At 45.1% G+C, this 24,197-nt stretch overlaps 1 protein-coding gene across 3 annotated transcripts in view; it reads left to right on the top strand.

The window, feature by feature from the left end:
• Positions 1 to 24,197, top strand: part of GMIP (GEM interacting protein) — a 78,518-nt gene that overhangs the window by 47,673 nt on the left and 6,648 nt on the right. For all 3 annotated transcript variants that reach the window (XM_073653825.1, XM_073653824.1, XM_073653826.1), the window contains 7 exons: positions 11,609 to 11,799; positions 14,442 to 14,551; positions 18,903 to 19,004; positions 19,852 to 19,947; positions 20,029 to 20,189; positions 20,274 to 20,462; positions 23,902 to 24,039. In XM_073653825.1, the coding sequence (XP_073509926.1) occupies positions 11,609 to 11,799; positions 14,442 to 14,551; positions 18,903 to 19,004; positions 19,852 to 19,947; positions 20,029 to 20,189; positions 20,274 to 20,462; positions 23,902 to 24,039 (987 nt within the window). The remainder of the gene's footprint in view (positions 1 to 11,608; positions 11,800 to 14,441; positions 14,552 to 18,902; positions 19,005 to 19,851; positions 19,948 to 20,028; positions 20,190 to 20,273; positions 20,463 to 23,901; positions 24,040 to 24,197) is intronic.

Raw genomic sequence — 24,197 nt, 5'->3', positions numbered from 1 at the left:
GAGCCTCATTTTCCCAGGCAAGCTCAGAAGCGAGGGTGCGGAACCGTATGGCATATTGGCCCACGGTGAGAATCCCTTGGCGGAGACGTAGCAGAGAGGAGGCAGAAGAGGTTTTCCGTCCAGGTTCATCGAAGACTTTCCGGAAAGCAGCGAGGAAAGACGGCAGGTCGGACACCAGGGGATCCCCTCTCTCCCACAGGGGATTTAGCCGTGCCAGTGCTTCCCCAGTGAGATGGGACATGATGAAGGCCACCTTGGCCCGGTCGGAGATGAACTGGTATGCCAATAGCTCAAAGTGCAGGGTGCACTGGTTTATGAAACCCCGAGCTAAAGTAGGTTCGCCGGCAAAGCGTGGAGGTGCCAGAAGCCGAGGTCCATAGTTGGGTACCATGAAGGGACTGGATTGCGGTACCGCAGGAATGGGCACGGCTGGACCAGAGGTAGACATAGACGAGTCACACAATGCGCCTAGACGAGAGTTAACGGACCGTAGATAGGACAGTACCACCTCCTGCTGAGTTTTCTGACGTAAGACTTCCTGGTGCAGATCGGAGATCTGGGGGCCACCGGGTTCCATGGCCCGAGCAAACTGTAACGGGTCTGGGAGGTGGAACCTCTGAGCAACTATACAAGGGGGCAGTCCTTGTAAGGAAGCGGGTGGCTCCCAGGGAAGACGGGCAGGTAGTCACGACAAGTGACAGGGACAGTCTCTGGGTAGAAGGGCAGGTAGTCACGGCAAGTGACAGGGACAGTCTCTGGGTAGAAGGACAGCAGGCTGGTGGCTGGTGAGCGCTCCCAGGTGAGCGGGCGAGAGTCTCTGGACAGGCAGGTGGTCACGGCAAGTGACGGCAGAGCCTCCAGGTAGGCTAGCAGGCGGGTAGCAGGTGAGCGCTCCCAGGTGATCAGGCAAGAGTCTCTGGACAGGCAGGTGGTCACGGCAAGTGACGGCAGAGCCTCCAGGTAGGCTAGCAGGCAGGTAGCAGGTGAGCGCTCCCAGGTGAGCGGGCAGGCTGGTCCATAGACAGACTGACAGGTGTCGGAGGGCAGACCGTCGGACCGCTGGCTTGCAAGCAGGTAAGCGGATATCAGGCAGGTATCAAGCAGGAATCTGGCAGGTGACTGGCAGGTAACAGGCAGGAATCTGGCAGGTGACTGGCAGGTAACTGGTAACGGGACCTGAGGGCTGAAGCAGAGTGAAGGCTTTGCAACAACATTGCTCGGGCACCTCCATTTTGGAGGAGGTGCCTTATATATGAGAGGTCCTCCGGCAATTGGCCGGGGACTCCTTAGGACGGCGCGCGCGGTCCCTTTAAGAGAGGGGGAGCGCGCGCGCGCCCTAAGCACACTGCCGGGGAAGGAGCGCGTGCCGGACGCAGCGGGGAGAGAAGCGCTGGAGGACGCCGCGCCAGGAGCGGGGAGGTGAGAGGGACGGCGTCTCTGCCTACTACGGGGCAGAGACGCCGATGCTACAGGTGCATTGGCTATCTCTTAAATGCTATAGCTAGACCCCTCGTCTAATAGCGGTTGGCAAGATATGTCCAGCAGCTTGAGTGCCACAAGTTGCAAATCACTAGTCTGATGCATGTAAAGCTTAAGATATGACTGAAATAGAGGAACAACCTCCTAATTAGTTTCCAACCATGATACCACATAGCATGGCTGCCTTCCTCCTGGCACTCTAGAAAATTGCAGTTACTGAAGAGTAGGAAGAAATGTTATATTTCTTTTAGCGAGGACTTGTCACCAGGTCCAAAGTTGCTCGTACTTTATTCTTGCTGCTCCCCTGAATATTCCATGTTTTTGTTCTTCACATCTGCCATACAGTTCCAGAAATATGGGCCCTTATTTTTATGGTCTTGACCAAAAGGGTGTGTCTCAAAGAGTAATAATGCAGAGCAGCCTAAAGACACGCCCCAGAGGATCCTGGTGAGCCAAGCACCCTAGGTAAAGACCCAAAAAATTAGTACTAGATAAAAAGTCCCATGTCTCTTGAACCTTATAGTTAACAAAAAACGATTATTCATGGGAGCAGCGGCAATAGAATAAAAACAGAAACTGGACACTTTTGACCTGATGATAGGTTCTCTTTAAGGTCGTAGTAGGTCCATCGCTTATAGCAGTAATTTTGTCCAACCATTTTGTCGTTGGAGGCATCACTTAAAGACAGTGTCCTTTACGGGGGATACCAACAACTACCCTATCACTACTGCCATCTAGACGGTTCCCACAGTTGCTGTCTTTTGGGTGACTAGGTCACTAGGATTCCCTGGTTGGGAAACACTGACTTACGGGATTACTAACAAAAAGATGTTCTGTAGGGCCAAGAAGCACAAAATATATATTTTTTATTATTGTACAATAATTTTTTATGAAGGCTGAGAATTGACAACATTAGCAATCATTAAAACGGTACAAGCCATTGTGATTATACTAGGTGTTACAAATCTAGGACAAAAGGCACAAGCCGGAAGTGCATGAGGCCTTAGTTTCTATCCATATATCTACTCTGTTTGTAATGAAGCCGCGACTACCGTGATGGACCTATTTGCTTATAATGGGGACCATCGTGCTTCCATAAGTGCATAATATGTCATTCTTGCCGTCTTGCTATAAACTTTAAGTAAGTTTCATATGGTGGTAATTTTCTGATGTGGTCTGCCACATTTTATAATACATATATATATGTGTGTGTGTGTGTGTGAGCATCACATAAGCTACCACTGTACATGAAATGTCACTTGCTATAGTCAAACCTAGGACGAGCTTGTTTATATCTTAATTTCCTGTGCTTGTGCCACCAAATCTCTAGTAAAGCTACTGCAATCCCACTGCCCGCCCAAACAATTTCCATATAATCTTCAGGGTTCTCGACAAGGAAGAAAACATAAAGACTCTCATGAGAAGACTTTGGTAGTCCTTCTTATTACAGTGAAACCTTTTCAAGATGACCACAAAAATGGTCTTCTCGAAGAAGAAGCACTTTGCACATACAGTATGATATAAAAATATCATAGAAGAATCGGGTCTAGATCATGCGTGATCTTCTCAAAATGGTGGTCTTAGCTCTAAAGACAAAAAGTCCAGGTCCAAATTCTTCAAACACCCCCAATCATGATCGTAATGGATTTAGGAGGCCTAAGCCGTCTATTATTTGGGGGCAAAGATTCTTTTTTCTGCCCCAACCCTGTACCTAAATACCATGTCTAAAGTAAAGGGGTTTGTTGTCACTGGCGTTGGGCAGCCAGCACTTATGCATATCTGCCAACTGTCCCGGATTTGCCAGTACTGTTTCGAATTTTGAAACTCGGGGCATCCTGGAGAAAAAGGGGGCAGGATTTGTGAACCATGCCACGAAGTGACCGGACCATTGGCCATGGACATTACTGGGAGGTTTGGGAATGTTACCGGGTTAAGTTGGGGACATGAATTAAACGTCCTTATTCCCCCAACATAAATGTTGGTGAGTACAACTTGGGAGGTGTAACATCCCTGGCGGCGTGCTTGCATAGTGCACCACCTCCCACTATGCAAGACCGCAATCTTACCTGTCAGTCCAGCCTGCAAATCTTGCTCCAGTTCGTGCTGTGTGCATGTCTCTTGACTGACTGCTTAGGGCGGCGGCCCGGTTACTTCCTGATTCTTATAGCTGCTGTGGGCGCACAGCCTATTGCTGTGAGTCACTGGATATTTAAACCCCCTCCACCCAGTAGGAGGTGCCTGAGCAACACTAACATTCAGTGTGCTCCTTGACTCTGAAGTTGCCAGGTCCAGTCCTGCTTCTTGTCTGTTTCCGCCATCTCTGGGGGCTGCATACCCAGACCTGTTATCTGTGACTTCTTGTCCGTTCCGCCATCTCTGGTGGCTGTATACCCAGGCCTGTTATCTCTGACTTCTAGTCTGTTTCTGCCACTCTGGGGGCTGTATACCCAGGCTCGTTCTTGGATCTCATTGCAGTAGCAGTTCCTGTCTGAACTGTATCCTAGCCTGTTACCTGTTTTTCTCTATGTCCGTACCTTCCCTTTTCCTGCAGTATCTGAATCTGCACCTAACTCCTACTCATTGTCTCTGTACTTCTGTTTGTGAGTTTTTTGTCCACTCGCTATTTCATAGTAAGTACCTTGTGTGTATCTGGTTCTGCTTGTCCCTTTTCCCTTCCTCCGTATCTACCTCCTGTGTTCTAGCCATCTTCCTGCATTTTCCAGTCTGTTCCATGTGAACAGAGGCCTGTCCTCTCTGCCTTGTCCACCGCACCTGCGGTTTCGCTCCGCTCTGTCTTGCCCACCGCTCCGGCGGTTTCTCTCTGCTCTGACTTACCCACCGCTCCGGCAGTTTCTCTCTGCTCTGCCTTGTCCACCGCTCCGGCGGCTTCTCTCTGCTTTAGCTTGCCCACCGCTCCGGCGGCTTCCCTCTGCTCTGCCTTACCCACCGCTCCGGCGGTTTCTCTCTGCTCTGACTTACCCACCGCTCCGGCGGCTTCTCTATGCTCTGACTTGCCCTCCGCTCCAGTGGTTTCTCTCTGCTCTGCCTTGTCCACCACTCCGGCGGTTCCGCTCTGCCTTGCCCACCGCACCTGCGGTTTTCGCTCCGCTCTGCTTGCTCACCACACCAGCAGTTCCTCTCTGCTCTGCCTTGTCCTCCGCTCCGACGGTTTCGCTTTACTCTGCTTGTCTACCGCATCTGCGGCTCTGTACCTGTCTCCCAGTCTGTACTGGACCCTATCCTGCCTGCGCTCCAACCTGCTAGTACCTCCTTGTCTGCACTCCAGCCGTGCTTGCCAGTATCTCCCTGTCTGCATACCAGCCGTGCTTGCCAGTGCCCACCTGTCTGCATACCAGCCGTACTTGCCAGTACCCACCTGTCTGCATACCAGCCGTACTTGCCAATACCCACCTGCCTGTATGCCAGTCTAACCTGCCTGTTCCTCCATTCCCCGGTGTGGGTCAACAACTGTGACCGGGGTCTGACCGGGAGTCGCACCTGATCCCTCTGCTCGGTTCCTCCTTGGTCCACGGAGTCGACTAAGCCGCCGTGCGACCTTGGTCGGATCGGGTTGATACTTAGTTACGCCCCTCCAGGCACTCCTCGGTTCATGGTACAGTGGGATCACTAATCACGCTCACGCCAGTCAGTCCGGGCGCGAGCGTAACAGGAGGTTATACTTATCTCAAAAGATAGCCCAAACGTATCACCTTATACACTTAGGAGAAAATTCAGATGAGCAAGTGCCGATCTTTCTAACTGTTCTTACCTCACTTATGGACCATATTTCAGGGTATATATCCTTATGAGACATCATGTTTAACACAAAATTCTACATCTACGTCATTGAAATCATTAACTCTTGCATAGAATAATGGGGAAGATTTATTATTGTGAGTGCACCCATTGCAAACTGTCCCTTTTGGGATTTGTGGGACAGTGTAGATAGTTGACGTCTTATCACCCTGGAAATCACCGTTCGTCTGTCCTTACCAGTTCTGGCCATGGGATCGTCTCACATGGCTCTATGTCAGCAGAAAAATTTGGGCTGAAATGTCACTTTAAGGACATCACATGACAGAGAAGGAAGTGTCTATCTGTATAGAAATTACATCCTTCCCTAAAAAAGGATCATTACTATGTTCTTGATTAAATTTGCTCTTAGGATGTATCTAAACCCTATTTCTGACACAGCTTGCTTACAGCTCTATGTATGTAAGGCTTGGGAATCCTGTGGCTGGTAGGGCCTATGTGACAACAGTAGATTTCGAAGACTTAGGGAGGCCCAGTGTTGTCACCAATATATAAGTTACAGCAGTTGCTAGGCAACACCTTACCGGTACTGGTTAAGGACCTCAGTTATAGAATATTTGCCAAAAAATCGGATTTTGAGGACATTCCTGTGAGTCAGAATCCAAAAGAGGCAATGCTTAGCAAAACTATGTGCAAAAGTGGCTTTTGGTGGGCATTTCTGGACACTTTGGGGGCATTACTGGACAGTTGGAAGACATTCATGGGTGCTTTGTGGGGAGTGACTTTCTTGAAAGACAACACAGACACAGGAAGGTAGTCGACTATGCCCAGGGGGATATGGGGGACTCGATACCCGGGCCTTTACCTTCTCTTTGTAGGATGTCACGGCAGTCGGCTCCCGGGCCCGTCCTCTGGGTCACTCTTTAAAAGGGGGTTTTTGTTAACTGTTTGTCTCGTGACGCCACCTGTGGTTTCTGGTAATAAGTACCGGCGCTGCTGCAGACCTCCGGGGGGTGATGGGATGGCAGCTGGGATGTTTCTGCTCCCCACAGGCAGAGCGGGCCCCCGGGGCAGTGTAGTTGCAGAAGGTGATGCTGGGCGTTGTAGTGCAGGAGGGGTAGCATGGTGGAAATAACTGACAGAGACAGTGGAGTGCAGTCATCCGAGTTTACTCACAGTTATTTAAGGTTCCTCGGGTACACTGTCCAGGTGTTAGACTCCCGCGTTGCACTGCGTTTGCCAGGCAGGGGTTCAGCATTCCTTCAGGTATATTAGAAGCACTTAACGGGACCCCCTTTCTTTATGTTCCTTCCTTGACCGACTTACCGCGCTGGGTCTTCTCCCTCCTGCCCTGCGCTCCCCACACACAGTCCCAATCGGGTGCTCTGAAGTCCCTCTGGGCAACCTGGAGTTCCCGGACCTACTTGACCCTCACGGTGACTAGGGTGAGGTTGTGGCAACTGCACCATGGAAGTGCAGAGGCCTCCGTTTTTTCCAGCCGAGACCTGGAGTAACATGGCTGGTCCAGGGACCGGTTCCCTTCTTGCGGCCTGATCCCTCTGACTCTTGGCAGATTCGGGCATACGCCCTGGGATCCCTTCTGTTACTGGAGCATTCCTTCCTTGCTCCCCTCTCACTCCTGGGCCTCTCTTGCTAGGCCCCACTATGGAGCAGAGCTCCTGAAGAGACTCTGCTCCCCTCCACTCTTCTCCTTACTACTCACTGACTGAACGACTGAACCGAACTCCTACTCTAAGATGGCTTCCCTTTTTATATCTATTCTCTAAGTGCTCCCCTGTTCTACGTCCTCCACCCACACCCACTACTGGTTCCCCCTCTCTTTGGTTCCCCCCACTCCAGCCAGGGACAGGGCAGCAGAAGAAGTGCATAATGCCCTTCCAGCCGGCCTGGAGTAGTGTAGTGTTGAGTGCAGGTGTTGGGGTCCCAGGGCAGTACTCCATCCTTACCTGAAGAAGGAGATGCCACACTTCTGGGTGAGGTGCAGTACCTCTGTGGCGACTGAACCCTCAGGGGCGCCACAACTACATTTTTGTGCCCCCCTGAAAAGACAGACAGTACCACAAGGGAGCACAAATGGAGTCAATTTGAACTCTGTTTGTCTCACGGTATTGTATGGCTCTGTCAGGGGCACATCTGCATTTTTGGAAATTAAGTCAGAAGTCCCTGACAGAATCCCTCAAAGCACTCCTGAATGCTGTGTATACATAGCCTTATAGACTCCCCTTTAAAGGGGTTTTCCCACAAACAAAGTACATTTTAATTAATAGAATAATGGAATAATCTTGGAATAAAAATAAGTTCTGTGGCACCCTGCTATTACAGGTACCACAGGACCCAAAAGGGTGCATGGACAGACTTCTCCACAAGAGGCCCTCATTACATAACAGACACCTCCACCCTTCCACTTCATACCACCAGAGGGAGCCCTGTTAGGGATATATATACTGGAGGGTGGAGTTAGGTAGGCAGTGTGTGCTGGCACAGAGATCAGAGAAGAAGCAGCATGTGAGCTGCTGTGCTGAGGGCCAGCCAGGGCCTAAAGCACGTGCTGAAGCCGTGGGGGCCTAGAGCGGGGCCGGAGGCAAGGAGAAGAGTGAGAGGAGTTATGGGGGCAGAGGAGCATCTTAGACTCACCCCAGAACACAAGCCGGACACCGGGTCCGCGCCTACAGTGTCCTCTACGTCCAGTAGGAATAACCGGTATACCAGGAGGATTCTAAACCCCTGGTCAACCTGAAGCTACAATCATTTAAAGAACTAGGAACCACGAAGGCCCCAGCGTTCAGGGATAGTGGTATCCAGAGGAAAGTTCTTACCACCAAGCATACAGATTAGGAGAGTGAAAGAGTACAGAAGCTAGGCCAAGTTCCAGGCTGGCCAGAAGCTTTAGAGAAAGGAAGAAACGGACCAGGAGGCCTACTACCCACTCACTGGGGAGAGTCCAGAAGTGCACCCTCCTAATAGGTACCCTGGACCATACCTGCCGTTACACCAGTAAAGGTACTGAAGCGAATCCCCTGTGTGCGTGTCCGTCATTCCCCCTGACCCGACCGGGCCACCTCTCACCTGCATCCCTTCCATCAACTCTGCCCCATGGTCCCGCTCCGCGTGTGGGGAGCAGAAACATCCCAGCTGCCATCTCATCACCCCCGGAGGTCTGCAGCAGTGCCGGTACTCATTACCGGGAACCACAGGTGGCGTCACGAGACAAAAACTGTTAACAAAACCCCTTTTAAAGAGTGACCCAAGGGTACCGGCCCGGGAGCCGACTGTCGTGACATCCCAAGAAGGTAAAGGCCCGGGTACCGAGTCTCCCCCATATCACCCCTGGGCGAGTCAGTTCCACAATTGGATGTGTTAAGCAAAAATGTTCCTGTGCTGAGATAATCTTATAAATGTGCCCCTGCTGTGTACTGTGTAATGGCTGTGTCTGACCCTGCAGGAACCTGGTCTGATCATACCACAGCTCCTGGACAGGGGGGGAGAAAAAGAGTATACAGACATTACAGAATGGAATCACGGCTGATTTTGTTGTAAGGCAAAACATTTTACTGCCTGTTTTAAGAAATGTTTTACCTCAAAGAAAGAATCAGCTGTGATCCCGTGCTGTCCTGTCTGTATACTCTTTTGCTTCCTCCGCTGCCCAGGAGCTATCGTATGATCAGACCATGTTCCTGCACGGTCAGACACAGCCATTACATAGTACACAGCAGGGGCACATCTATAAGATTATCTCAGCACAGGAACATTTTATATAAACACATCCAATTGTGGAACTTATTATTATTCCAAGATCTATTGATTAAAATGAACTTTGTTTGTGGGAAAACCCCTTTAAGAACAAGCTCACGGATGGATTCTCAGAACTCATTCTGCAACCAGCAATGTGCAAGGAAACAAACAGTCTAAAAAGCCAAACCGTGCAATGTTTTTAATTAAACAGAATCGCAAAAATTATTTTTAGCCTAAAATATATGCACTTAAAGAGAGACCGTAAGCCCAAACTAATAGTAGCTAAGCTAAGCACATTCCCTTGTAGGGGATGCAGCCTCTATAGAAATCAAACTTTTAGTGTTGTGATTGCTGACTTCTTTCTAAAGAAACTGAAGTTTAATAAAATATACTAAATAAGGAGCTCAGTGCACCCTGGGTGTGGCCAAGAAGCCTGGTTCACCATTCCCCCTACTGGTTTTTCATGCCCCACCTTCCTCACTGGTGATTGACAGCACTGGCTTTCCTAGAGCGAGCGCTCACTGCAGATAAAGCTCAGGCAATCCAGTGCTGTCAATCACCAGCGAAGGAGGTGGGGCATGAAAAATCAGTAGAGGGTATGGTGCGCCAAGCCACTTGGCCACACCTAGGGTGCACCGAGCTCCCTAATTAGTGTATTTGATTAAACTTTCTACAGAATGAAGGCGGTAATTAGAACATTTGGGGCTCTTTCACATATGATTTATTTTGGGACGTTTGCTATCCGTTATTTTTGCACATACAGTACAGACCAAAAGTTTGGACACAACTTCTCATTTAAAGATTTTTCTGTATTTTCTTGACTATGAAAATTGTACATTCACACTGAAGGCATCAAAACTATGAATTAACACATGTGGAATTATATACTTAACAAAAACGTGTGAAACAACTGAAAATATGTCTTATATTCTAGGTTCTTCAAAGTAGCCACCTTTTGCTTTGATGACTGCTTTGCACACTCTTGGCATTCTCTTGATGAGCTTCAAGAGGTAGTCACCGGAAATGGTCTTCCAACAATCTTGAAGGAGTTCCCAGAGATGCTTAGCACTTGTTGGCCCTTTTGCCTTCACTCTGCGGTCCAGCTCACCCCAAACTATCTCGATTGGGTTCAGGTCTGGTGACTGTGGAGGCCAGGTCATCTGGCGTAGCACCCCATCACTCTCCCTCTTGGTCAAATAGCCCTTACACAGCCTGGAGGTGTGTTTGGGGTCATTGTCCTGTTGAAAAATAAATAATGGTCCAACTAAACGCAAACCGGATGGAATAGCATGCCGCTGCAAGATGGTGTGGTAGCCATGCTGGTTCAGTATGCCTTCAATTTTGAATAAATCCCCAACAGTGTCACCAGCAAAGCACCCCCACACCATCACACCTCTTCCTCCATGCTTCACGGTGGGAACCAGGCATGTAGAGTCCATCCATTCACCTTTTCTGCGTCGCACAAAGACACGGTGGTTGGAACCAAAGATCTCAAATTTGGACTCATCAGACCAAAGCACAGATTTCCACTGGTCTAATGTCCATTCCTTGTGTTCTTTAGCCCAAACAAGTCTCTTCTGCTTGTTGCCTGTCCTTAGCAGTGGTTTCCTAGCAGCTATTTTACCATGAAGGCCTGCTGCACAAAGTCTCCTCTTAACAGTTGTTGAAGAGATGTGTCTGCTGCTAGAACTCTGTGTGGCATTGACCTGGTCTCTAATCTGAGCTGCTGTTAACCTGCGATTTCTGAGGCTGGTGACTCGGATAAACTTATCCTCAGAAGCAGAGGTGACTCTTGGTCTTCCTTTCCTGGGGCGGTCCTCATGTGAGCCAGTTTCTTTGTAGCGCTTGATGGTTTTTGCAACTGCACTTGGGGACACTTTCAAAGTTTTCCCAATTTTTCGCACTGACTGACCTTCATTTCTTAAAGTAATGATGGCCACTCGTTTTCCTTTACTTAGCTGCTTTTTTCTTGCCATAATACAAATTCTAACAGTCTATTCAGTAGGACTATCAGCTGTGTATCCACCAGACTTCTGCACAACACAACTGATGGTTCCAACCCCATTTATAAGGCAAGAAATCCCACTTATTAAACCTGACAGGGCACACCTGTGCAGTGAAAACCATTTCCGGTGACTACCTCTTGAAGCTGATCAAGAGAATGCCAAGAGTATGCAAAGCAGTCATCAAAGCAAAAGGTGGCTACTTTGAAGAACCTAGAATATAAGACATATTTTCAGTTGTTTCACACTTTTTTGTTAAGTATATAATTCCACATGTGTTAATTCATAGTTTTGATGCCTTCAGTGTGAATGTACAATTTTCATAGTCATGAAAATACAGAAAAATCTTTAAATGAGAAGGTGTGTCCAAACTTTTGGTCTGTACTGTAGGTCACAGACCCAATGTGCTTTTTCTCGAGACATGTCCTACTTTGAATTGTGTTGAAGGTCAAACACATCAATGTAAATTAATGACCCGGTGAAAAAATTGGATATCATTGAGATGTAATCCGTGTGTGCTCCAAACGTAATTGTTTAATGGATAAGAGAAGTAAAGTAGCTCTAAAAAACACAGTAAATTTGTCTACTTTGGTGCCATATTGTTTTCTCTTTCCTGGCAGGTGACGCAGAACCTTATGCGGATGAAGCGCTCGCAGTGTGAATCTGTGCCCTCCGGATATGGCAACTTGCTCAGCTTGTGTGAACCTTATGAAGTTGGAGATCGATATCTTCAATTCATCTTGACTCTACCTCGAAAGTATATAGAACCTGAAAAATTCACTTTCTTGGAGCACACCCCTACAAGCCAAAGGTGACTTCACCATATCGTTATTCCTGTATACACCTTCTATCTAGTTATTGGGTATATGAGTCAGTATTTCAGTACCATTTCCCATGGGTTAGAATCAGGATCTTTCTGCTCATGAAGGTAACTAAAATATGCAGATTGATTGGAAAATGACTGATTTATACTCTATGATTTATGGAGATTATTAATATGTGTCAACCAGAATAATGCTACAACAACAGCAACATCTACAGGCTCAATTGATGTACAGCAAGTCCATACAATTTAGCGTAACTTGTCACTTGGCACTGACAAGTTGCCCACAATGGGTGCTCAGCTTAAAGAACTACTAAATCGGAATTAGGGGGTCTGTACATGGCAATTTTTTTTTTACTTGCAAGTATCCCTTAAAGGGGATGACTGGTTTACGAAACCCATTTTCAATTATCCTATTTGGAAATCTTCATCTAGAGTGGAGAACGGCTCTGTATCGCATCAATGGCTTTGGATGACCCAGATTTACATCAGTTATTTGGTTTCAATGGGATCTATGTAATGCTTCATTTTCCCTTTGGTGGCGCTGCAGAAAATTGGAACACCTACTGCTTGGTTCCATTACAGATAACAGCCGATTGCAGGGGATCCCAGCGGAAGGACAGTGGTAGGCTCACCTGGTGAGGTGGATCCTCAAAGCCCTAGGTCCGTGTGGGCACCCGGGTAATGGGTGTCAGTGTTGCAGGCAGGTGAGCCATGTGGGAAACAGGTAGCAGAGATCCTGGGCACCGCAGGTGGACAGGACACCAGGAATAAATAGCAGAGGTCCTGGAGACCTCAGACTGGTAGCAGAGGTTCTGGAGACCGTAGACAGGTAGCAGAGGTTCTGGAGATCGCAGACAGGTAGCAGAGGTTTTGGAGATCGCAGACAGGTAGCAGAGGTCTTGGAGATAGCAAACAGGTAGCAGAGGTCCTGGAGACCGCAGACAGGTAGCAGAGGTCCTGGAGATTGCAGACAGGTAGCAGAGGTCTTGGAGATAGCAAACAGGCAGCAGAGGTCCTGGAGACCGCAGACAGGTAGCAGAGGTCCTGGAGATTGCAGACAGGTAGCAGAGGTCCTAGAGACTGCAGACAGGTAGCAGAGGTCCTGGTGACCGCAGACAGGTAGCAGAGGTCCTGGAGACCACAGACAGGTAGCAGAGGTCCTGGAGATTGCAGACAGGTAGCAGAGGTCCTGGAGATAGCAAACAGGTAGCAGAAGTCCTAGAGACTGCAGACAGGTAGCAGAGGTCCTGGTGACCGCAGACAGGTAGCAGAGGTCCTGGAGACCGCAGACAAGTAGCAGAGGTCCTGGAGACCATAGACAGGTAGTGGAGGTCCTGGAGATAGCAAACAGGTAGCAGAAGTCCTAGAGACTGCAGACAGGTAGCAGAGGTCCTGGAGACCGCAGACAAGTAGCAGAGGTCCTGGAGACCGCAGGCACACAGTATTCTAGAGCACTTAGAAATCTTAATACCAAGACCAAGACACAAGTGTACGTCTTGGTAGGCCTTATATAGGCCCAGATAGAGGATCACATGGAATCATGCCCGGACATCTGCAAAGCCTGATATGGAGCACAGCAGAGTTTAGGGGACAGGGGAGAGGGGAGCAAGACCCGAATCCCCAACATGAGTGTAACAGACAGCCTGCAAAGCCACCATATCCAATACATAGTTGTCTGCCGAATGATCATTCAGCAGCTATCTCTCCCAACTCTGCCATAGACTGGAACGCTCGGCTCAATCGAGTGTTCCTGTTTTCTCTGGGGGCTGCTGCTAGACTCCTCTGGTGGGGTCTTACCTCCTGGAAAACAAAAGGATCAGTAGTACAAAATCAGACATGCTAGATCTTTATTTTCCTTGACATCATCTGTCGAGAGAAAATCACGAGGCCCTCATACACATTAGACAGTTGGCTAATCCCGCCAATATCGGCTGATGTTAGTCTAATGTGTATGGGGGTGTAACAGTGAGGAAGAGGAAGACACCTCCAAAGATGTTTCTATTGTGACGTTATGCTGTAATGTATTATACTAATGCATCCTTTGTGTGTTGATCTTTGATGGAACTTTTAATAGTAGTATTATGAGTATTATGGCTTCCAAATGTAGAGGAGCTCAGTTGAGTGGAGGAGAGTGAAGTCAGTCACGGGGAATTTGATAGACTTACAGTAGCTGAAGTTTGTGTGTGCAAAAGGAAGGCGTCTCAATGAACTCAGCTTCCATATGATAGAGTCTGTGGTACAAGAGTTATAGCTGTTGGTTAGTGGGGACCCTAAGACGGCACTGGAGGTTGCGTGTAGACCAGACCTAGAGGTATTAGTGCAAAGATACTGGGCTTGCCAGGCTGGGGCATTGGTTCTGCACCAAAGTCTTTGGCATAAATTGAGATTTGATGAAACATATCCTGTCCGCTGTATCCACCATTGTCTGCGGATTGTTAGAAGGATCCACCAATAAAAAATATTATGTGTGCTCCCAGATTGACCTTAAAGGAAATGTGCTATCAGAAAATATATGTTAGTTCAGTAGTGAAAATTTATTTAATCAGTAACATATCTATTATTGTAACTTTACTGCTTTCTTTTTATCTACAGTCTCATTATAATATTATCCTGTGATAATTTTGCAGGTTGTCACCTACTGGCAAAAGGAAAAATGCTGTGCAGCTGGTCCGAGTGTCGTCTTCTCTGTCTGACATCAATGTCAAAATGGATGAGACAGGAACAAAGATATTGCCAGGTACTGTGTAGAATTGAATCCCTGCTTACATCATATGCATCCATTATATACTATATATACACAGCAGATATAAACAATGTACACACCCCTGTTAAAATGCCAAGTTAATGAAATGTAAAAAAAAATCATACAAAGAAGAATCATTTCAGAACTTTTTCCACCTTTCATGTCACCCATAATCTGTACAATTTTAATAGAAAAATAAATGTCTTTTGGGTAGGAATTTATCAGTATGACACATCTAGAATTGGCAATCTTGCCCTCAAACTTTGGGCAATCTTTGCCCACTCAGGTCGCCATCTTGACTGATATTTGGAACTGTTTATAGTTCCCTCTGACTTGACTAAAGCCCCAGATCCAGCTTCCGAAAAATAGCCCCAAAGCATATTGCTGCCTCTACTATGCTTCACTGTGGGTATGGTGTTCTTTTGGTGATGCACAGTGTTGGCTTTGCACCAAAATACCTTTTGGAATTATTGACAACCTTGGTTTCATCAGACATAACACGTTTTACCATATGCTTTTGACAGACTTGATGTAGGTTTTGCAAAACATACCCGGGTTTGGATGTTTTTCTTTGTAAGAAAAAGGGTCCGTCTTACCACCCCATCTCACAGGCCAGACATTCGAAGAATACGGGAGATTGTTGACACTTGCAGTACACAACCAGTAGTCTCCAGAAATTCATACACTTTGGCTATGTTCACACTAGGCGTTTTTTTTTAGCCGTTTTTATGCGTTTTTTTATGCAAATTTTCAGCTGCGTTTTACAGTACCAGTATTTCAGAAATCTCATGCACACACATTGGTTTTTGTGTCATCAGTATTTTGTGCTTTGCATGTTTATTTTGCACAATAGAGCATGTCAATTCTTTCAGTGTTTTTTCAGAATTTTTTCAGCGTTTTTCACCCATTGAAAGTAATGGGTGGTGGAAAAAAAACACTGTAAAAACGCCTAGTTTGAACATAGCTATCAGGTTTTGCTGAATTTTTAGTGAAAAAAAAGCAAGTGCAGCAGTATGTGAAACTCATTTATTTTTGTAATTTTACCATCTTGTCTTGGTCACCTGAGATGGCAGCATGGATTAGAACAGTTTAATTAAATTAGTGATATGTACAGTATAAACATTGGCTCACCTAGGTGTGAGATTGAACAATACCTGTGGCCCACGGAGGTGTGAAATTGTACAATCTCTGAACAACTCAATGGCAGACCATAGTGTGAAAGTAAATAGTGTCCTACAAACTGCCAGTGTCTTAGAAAAACTATTCCTGAACAATTCACCTCCCCCTATGGTTACATTTGTAATTATGGTTAATATGATTTCACATAAGTCTTGCATTGGTGACCTGTGTTCATGCTCCTGTGGTGGAAGCAAAGCTGAATTTTTGGGATCCTGAAAAAATGCACCAAAACCTGTGTTTTTGATTCAGCTTTTTCCTGCCAAGAGATCAGATTTTGCTGCAGGAAAAAACGCTGAAAAAACACCTAGTGTGAACATAGCCTTCCTTTAATTTTGTTGTTGCCCTCTAGGCAGCCTTCCAACCAATTTTTTTATCTTTTCATTGATTTTTGAGGGACGTCTAATTCTAAGTAATGTCACTGTACATGAGTTCAGTGATATTTACAAAAAGTAAAAAGGCACATTAGCATACTTCATATGAAAAGAACATTTACTTAAGATCTTGGATATGAATGAAAACTACCCCTTACCTCAACCTGCTTATTCCCCCAATAACCACTGACCATTGTTTGGAATGCCTGCCCTGGAGTGGCACCTGATGACTGCCCTAACGGCCCAAGCCTATCCTCACTATCAGAGGCTCTAGTGAAGACCAGGTAGTCACCTAGTTACGACTCTCCAGGGTAAACCCAGCCAGTGGCTCAGTGGGTCCACATCCACCGCCGTCACAGTGATAACTTTCAGCAATGAGATCCCTTTGCTGTGTTGTAAGCTGTTTACGAACCATGGCGTTTGCTGTAAAATGCAACTAAGAAAATGTTAGGAAAATCCTACTAGGACAGTTAAGCTTTATATGGGGTTAACCAGAATAACTGTAAATGATGGCAGCTGTTTACTGAGTACTATGTAACATGAGTGTAAATGTGATCAGCTAATTCTGAACACAATCACATCCCCAATTATAAGATGGTGTTTACACTTATGCAACCACATTATTTTAGTTTTCTTATTTTTATTTTGTCCTCAAAATTATTTCAGTTTGTTTCTCAATGGATTTGTACAGACTATAGGTGACACTGAATGTGGAAAAAGTTCTGAAATTATTCTTATTGGTATGATTTTTTTCAGATGACAAAAAACTGGTATTTTACCAAGGTTTTATGTATATATATGTGACGCTGAGTCACTTCTCATGAACAAGCCGTGAGTCGGAATAGAGGAGGAGTATGAGATCAATAGCCAGAAGTCGTAGTCAGGTAACGGTCCAAGGTCTAATTACCAGGAGGATAGTGGATCAGAGCAAAGGGGTTAAACAGACGGATGGTCGGAGCGAGGTCCAAGGTCAGGCAGCGATAGATCAATAAGCAAAATACAAGGCACAGAGTAAACCAACCACACTTAGCACCTTTCCAAAATTGTGGGTAATTATCTTTGTTTCAAGCATGTGATACTTGTTCAAACTCACCTGTGGCAAGTAACAGGTGTGGGCAATATGAAAATCACACCTGAAACCAGATAAAAAGGGGAGAAGTTGGCGCAATCTTTGCACTGTGTATGGCCCACTAAGCATGGATAACAGAAAGAGGAGAAGAGAAATGTTTGAGGACTTGAGAACCAAAATTTTTTGAACAATATCAAGAATCTCAAGGTTACAAGTCCATCTCCAGAGATCTTGATGTTCCTTTGTCCACTGTGCGCAACATAAACAAGACATTTACAATCCATGACACTATAGCTAATCTCCCTGGACGTGGACGGCAGAAAGAAATTGATGAAAGGTTGCAACCCAGGATATTCCGGATGGTGGATAAGCAGCCCCAATCAAGTTCCAAAGAAAGTCAAGCTGTCCTGCAGGTTCAGGGTGCAACAGTGTCAGCAGAAACTATACGTCGACATTTGAATGAATTGAAACTCTATGGCAGGAGACCCAGGAGGATCCCACTGCTGACGCAGAGACATAAAAAAGCTAGACCCCAGTTTGCCAAAATGTATGTGAGTAAGCCAAAATCCTTTTGGGAAGGGAAAGTGTCTTGTGGACAGATGAGACCAAGATAGAGCTTTTTGGTAAAGCACATCATTCTGTTTACTGAAAACTGAATTAGGCCTACAAAGGAAGGAACACAGTACCTACAGCCAAGTATGGTGGAGGTTCAAAGATATTTTGGGGTTGTTTCGTTACCTCTGGCACTTGGTGCCTTGATTTTGTGCAAGGCATCATGAAATCTGAAGATTACCAAAGGATTTTGGGTCACAATGTAGTGTCCAGTGTCAGAAATCTGACTTTGCGTCCTGGGTCATGGGTCTTCCAGCAGGACAATGACCCCAAACATACTTCAAGAAGCACACATAAATGGATGGAAACAAAGTGTTGGAGAGTTGTGAAGTCTCAGCAATGAGTTCGGATCTAAATCCCATTGAACACCCATGGAGAGATCTTAAAATTGCTGTTGGGAGAAGGCACCTTTCAAATATGAGAGACCTGGAGCAGTTTGCAAAAGAAGAGTGGTGCAAAATCCCAGCTGAGAGGTGTAAGAAGCTTGTTGATGGTTATAGGAAGCGATTGATTGCAGCTATTTATTCAAAAGGGCGTGCAACCAAATATTAACTTAAGGGTGCCAACAATTGTGTCCGGGCCATTTTTGGGGTTTTGTGTGAAATGATGCCCAATATACCTTTTTTCTCACACAAAGGAAATAAACATGTGTATAACAAAACATGTATAATTGCAATAATTTTCTTGGAGAAATACTTCATTTTCTGAAACAATTTCAAGGATGCCAACCCTTCCTGCCATGACTGTATATATATACAGTCACATTCATATGACATACATTCATACATATATCTTTAAGCTCCGGGACCCCAATCCAAAATCTGAAACCGTCCCCTCCTTGGTATCCTTTATGTTACTGGGATCATCTTGTGTGGTAGAAAGGCCTCTCGGCCCCTCAGACACCAGGTGGAAAGCTAAAATCGCACCATATTTAGCTCTGCCCCCTGTGAGGCATTAGTTGACATGATTAAAGATAAGATTTCACACTGAATGAACGGAATAAAGGATTCCACCAGTTCATCTACACTTGGCCATAGAAGAAGGAAAAAAAGTAAACATCTTGCACTTAATTTGGTTTTCCTTTAATAACTTCCATTTTTTCATTTTATTTAAGGAGAACGAGGCTCTTGGGGAAACAAGATTACGCCCAGTGACTGTGAGAGTGTTGGATGGAGCAGTGATCCAAGATCTCTGGATTCTACTTCAGAGAGTCCAGGTAATGAAATTTTGAAGTAACCAAGCAACCCAGAGTGTCCTCGCTCTCGACAAAGGTTTTGTATATCCACAACCTGGCTACGATTCATCCAGTCTGTATTATTCAGCCATTGTGAATCCAGCTGGTGCAAATCGATTCTCATCACTAATCTGTAGCCAGAAGACGGGAGCCTTGAGAACCCCTTCTGCTTCCAGACATCTGCATCTCCTCTTTTACATCATCGTTGTAGCGTGTCTCTCACCAGGCTGGCAAATGAAAAGAAGAGTCGCAGATGCCGTCAAGTAGAAGGTGGTTCTCACAGCCACATTACCGATGTGGCTGATGGACCAGGTCCTGTAAATCGATTTGCCCCAAATCTAATTGTGACTGTTGACATTCATATAAAAGGGCTGTACCAGGAAACTGCTTTGCCTGACTTTAATATTGGAGTGTTGAGATAAAGGGGTTGTGCAAAACTAGTAAAACATGTCTGCTTTCCTCCTAAAACAGCTATCCTTGAGCTGCAATACCAGACACAACCCATGGGCAGGAGATGTGCAAAGGGTATCTTGAGGTTTAGGCTTCCTAGAATATCCTGGAAGCCTAAACCTCAAGATACCCTGTGCATATTTGCTGCCAATGGGTGTGTCTGGCATTGCAGCTAAACACTTTTGAAGTGAATGGGGCTGATCAGCAGTACCACACTCAACCTTTACAAGAAAGCAGCCATGATTTTCTTCTGCTGGATAACCACTTAATGGGGTTATTTTTCTCGATACAGTGTCGCCAAACGTCTCATGACTCCTGTGGTCAATAAGAATTACACCTGTACCTCCATTCACGTCTATTTGTTCTTGCTTCCCCTTAGTTCACTTTGTGAGGAAAGTGGCCAAAGCTTCGTCCACGGGGACCATGTCTTCTGATGACCTTGATGAAAGAGATTCCTTCCATGCAGAGGATGTAGGTGAGTAATTCAGGAACCGTCATGCCGCAGTTTTTGTATTGCCCGTCTAGTACCTACCTCACCATTTACATGACTCCATAGACTCCACAGATGCCTCCTCAGAGAACGGCATGCATCTTCACTTCTCGGACAAGCTGGTCATGTCTTCAGCTGCCCAAACCCATCGACTTCGACGCACAAGAGTCCCAAGCAAATGCAGAGAGTGTGAAAATTTCATGGTTTCGGGAGTTGAGTGTGAGGAGGTGAGATGTCCATATAGTAGAAGAAACATCGCATATGTTTAAGAATTATACTTCTATACATTCAATCCTATCTTTTTACTGCAGTGCTACTTGACATGTCACAAGAAGTGTCTGGAGAGCTTATTGATCAAATGTGGTCATCAGAAACTTCCACCCAAAGTACCTCTGTTTGGTGTCGATTTTAGTCATTTTCCAAGATACTTTCCTGAGGAGGTGCCTTTCATCATCGCCAAGTGTACATCCGAAATTGAATTGCGGGCACTTGGGAAACAGGTAAACCCTTTCATAATGACATACTAAACTGGGTCATAGTCACTTCTCCTCTCTCACATTTATTTAGTTCTTCGAAAATTACATCTTGAAGAGGTTGACTGAATTCTGAGTTCATGGAATTTTAAGAGTAGAGAACGGCTACAAAGAGCATCTCTGGAGGACCTGTCTTGTCCGCCATTACACATTTGCTTTTACATTGCGTAATGCTTATTTTTCCCTGTGGTAGCACTGCAGAGAAATGAAACATTTAGGCCCCAATTCATTCAGGAATTGGCATAAAACACTTTGAAAAGTCAGAAAAATGTCGAGACTTTTGGTGTTTTCGGTTTGGGGTACCTCTGCCAAAGTGGTAGAAGCTGGGGAGGAACTGGGGCATGGCTACACCTGCCCATCAAATTCATGAAAAGTTTTTATGTTTCCTGATCCTGAAAATGTTACTCCAGTCCCTGATTGGAGTAACATTTCTGGCAATGTGTACAACAGTGATAAGATGTGCCAAATTCATGAATTTGGTGCATCTTATTCCTGCACACCCCTCAATAAAACTGCCATACGAAATGTCAGTCTTAATGAATCAGTTTGTTTACACAGGCCAACCTGGGTTATTAAATGACCAACTGTCAGCTGCTTATTGACGGGCGTTTCATAGCCTGTGTACACAGATCACAAGTGCTTCAGATGCGCATATATTGATCTGTGACAGATTGCTCATAGGCTGCCAGTGTTCTCGGCAGCGCAAGTCCTGTTTACACAGAATCATGTGCTTCCGAAAATTATGATCTTTTTTTTGCAGCACAAAAGATCATTTCACCCTACGAACGAGCGTTTTTCTCATTCAATGGGTGATCGGTAGCCTGTTTACACTGCAAGATTTTCGTGAAAGTAAATGAACCGTTACTCACAGATTACAGCTAATCGCTTGGGATTTTTGCAAGGGGATATACAACCCCTGGCAAAAATTATGGAATCACCGGGCTCGGAGGATGTTCATTCAGTTGTTTAATGTTGTTGAAAAAAAGCAGATCACAGACATGGCACAAAACTAAAGTCATTTCAAATGGCAACTTTAGGGCTTTAAGAAACACTAAAAGAAATCAAGATTAAAAATGTGGTACTCAGTAAAGGTAATTTTTTTCAGACCAAGCAGAGGGAAAAAATTATGGAATCACTCAATTCTGAGGAAAAAATATGGAATCATGAAAATCAAACACACAAAAGAACACTCCAATACATCACTAGTATTTTGTTGCACCCCCTCTGGCTTTAATAACAGCTTGCAGTCTCTGAGGCATGGACTTAATGAGTGACAAACAGTACTCTTCATCAATCTGGCTCCAACTTTCTCTGATTGCTGTTGCCAGATCAGTTTTGCAGGTTGGAGCCTGGTCATGGACCATTTTCTTCAACTTCCACCAAAGATTTTCAATTGGATTGAGATCCGGACTATTTGCAGGCCATGACATTGACCTTATGTGTCTTCTTTCAAGGAATGTTTTCACAGTTTTTGCTCTATGGCAGGATGCATTATCATCTTGAAAAATGATGTCATCATCCCCAAACATCCTTTCAATTGATGGGATAAGAAAACTGTCCAAAATATCAATGTAAACTTGGGCATTTATGGAAGATGTAATGACAGCCATCTCACCAGTGCCTTTACCTGACATGCAGCCCCATATCATCAATGACTGTGGACATTTGCATGTTCTCTTCATGCAGTCATCTTTATAAATCTCATTGGAACGGCACCAAACAAAAGTTCCAGCATCATCACCTTGCCCAATGCAGATTCGCGATTCATCACTGAATATGACTTTCATCCAGTCATCCACAGTCCACGATTGCTTTTCCTTAGCCTATTGTAACCTTGTTTTTTTCTGTTTAGGAGTTAATGATGGCTTATGTTTAGCTTTTCTGTATGTAAATCCCATTTCCTTTAGGCGGTTTCTTACAGTTCGGTCACAGACATTGACACCAGTTTCCTCCCATTCGTTCCTCATTTGTTTTGTTGTGCATTTCCTGTTTTGGAGACATATTGCTTTAAGTTTCCGGTCTTGATGCTTTGATGTCTTCCTTGGTCTACCAGTATGTTTGCCTTTAACAACCTTCCCATGTTGTTTGTATTTGGTCCAGATTTTAGACACAGCTGACTGTGAACAACCAACATCTTTTGCAACATTGCGTGATGATTTACCTTCTTTTAAGAGTTTGATAATCCTCTCCTTTGTTTCAATTGACATCTCTTGTGTTGGAGCCATGATTCATGTCAGTCCACTTGGTGCAACAGCTCTCCAAGGTGTGATCACTCCTTTTTAGATGCAGACTCACAAGCAGATCTATTTTGATGCAGGTGTTAGTTTTGAAAATGAAAATTTACAGGGTGATTCCATAATTTTTTCCTCAGAATTGAGTGATTCCATAACTTTTTCCCTCTGCTTGGTCTGAAAAAAATTACCCTTACTGAGTACCACATTTTTAATCTTGATTTCTTTTAGTGTTTCTTAAAGCCCTAAAGTTGCCATTTGAAATGACTTTAGTTTTGTGCCATGTCTGTGATCTGCTTTTTTCAACAACATTAAACAACTGAATGAACATCCTCCGAGCCCGGTGATTCCATAATTTTTGCCAGGGGTTGTATTGTAATAACTCTACAAATTGGTTCTTCAATATATCATTTCAAATGGCAACTTTAGGGCTTTAAGAAACACTAAAAGAAATCAAGATTAAAAATCTGGTACTCAGTAAAGGTAATTTTTTTCAGACCAAGCAGAGGGAAAAAATTATGGAATCACTCAATTCTGAGGAAAAAATATGGAATCATGAAAATCAAACACACAAAAGAACACTCCAATACATCACTAGTATTTTGTTGCACCCCCTCTGGCTTTAATAACAGCTTGCAGTCTCTGAGGCATGGACTTAATGAGTGACAAACAGTACTCTTCATCAATCTGGCTCCAACTTTCTCTGATTGCTGTTGCCAGATCAGTTTTGCAGGTTGGAGCCTGGTCATGGACCATTTTCTTCAACTTCCACCAAAGATTTTCAATTGGATTGAGATCCGGACTATTTGCAGGCCATGACATTGACCTTATGTGTCTTCTTTCAAGGAATGTTTTCACAGTTTTTGCTCTATGGCAGGATGCATTATCATCTTGAAAAATGATGTCATCATCCCCAAACATCCTTTCAATTGATGGGATAAGAAAACTGTCCAAAATATCAATGTAAACTTGGGCATTTATGGAAGATGTAATGACAGCCATCTCACCAGTGCCTTTACCTGACATGCAGCCCCATATCATCAATGACTGTGGACATTTGCATGTTCTCTTCATGCAGTCATCTTTATAAATCTCATTGTAAAAAAACAAGCAAAAGGTGATTGTGAGCCTCAGGTTGCCTATGAATGAATGTTTTCATACACTAAATGTTCCAGGGCCTTTATCGTATCAGTGGGGCCAAAGCTCGAGTGGAAAAACTTCTTCAGGCTTTTGAGAATGGCAGAGAACTTGTGGATCTGTCGGCACATTCACCTCATGATATCACCTGCGCCCTCAAACACTTCCTAAAAGAGGTACGGTACACCGGCATTATGCCGAGATGGTATAGGTGGCCGAGGACATGATTATAGAGATGAAGTCTGAGGCTTCGGGAGATAAAATACAGTATGGATGGTGTTCCCTACTCCACACTGTATATATTGACCTCGGTCATATACATGTATTCTGATAT

The sequence above is a fragment of the Phyllobates terribilis genome, unplaced genomic scaffold (genome assembly GCF_046119375.1).
Source record: "Phyllobates terribilis strain yellow unplaced genomic scaffold, ASM4611937v1 Scaffold_11__3_contigs__length_659146591, whole genome shotgun sequence".
Taxonomy (NCBI): domain Eukaryota; kingdom Metazoa; phylum Chordata; class Amphibia; order Anura; family Dendrobatidae; genus Phyllobates; species Phyllobates terribilis.
Note: the sequence above shows the minus strand (reverse complement) of the source record. Positions and strands in the feature narration are given on the sequence as shown.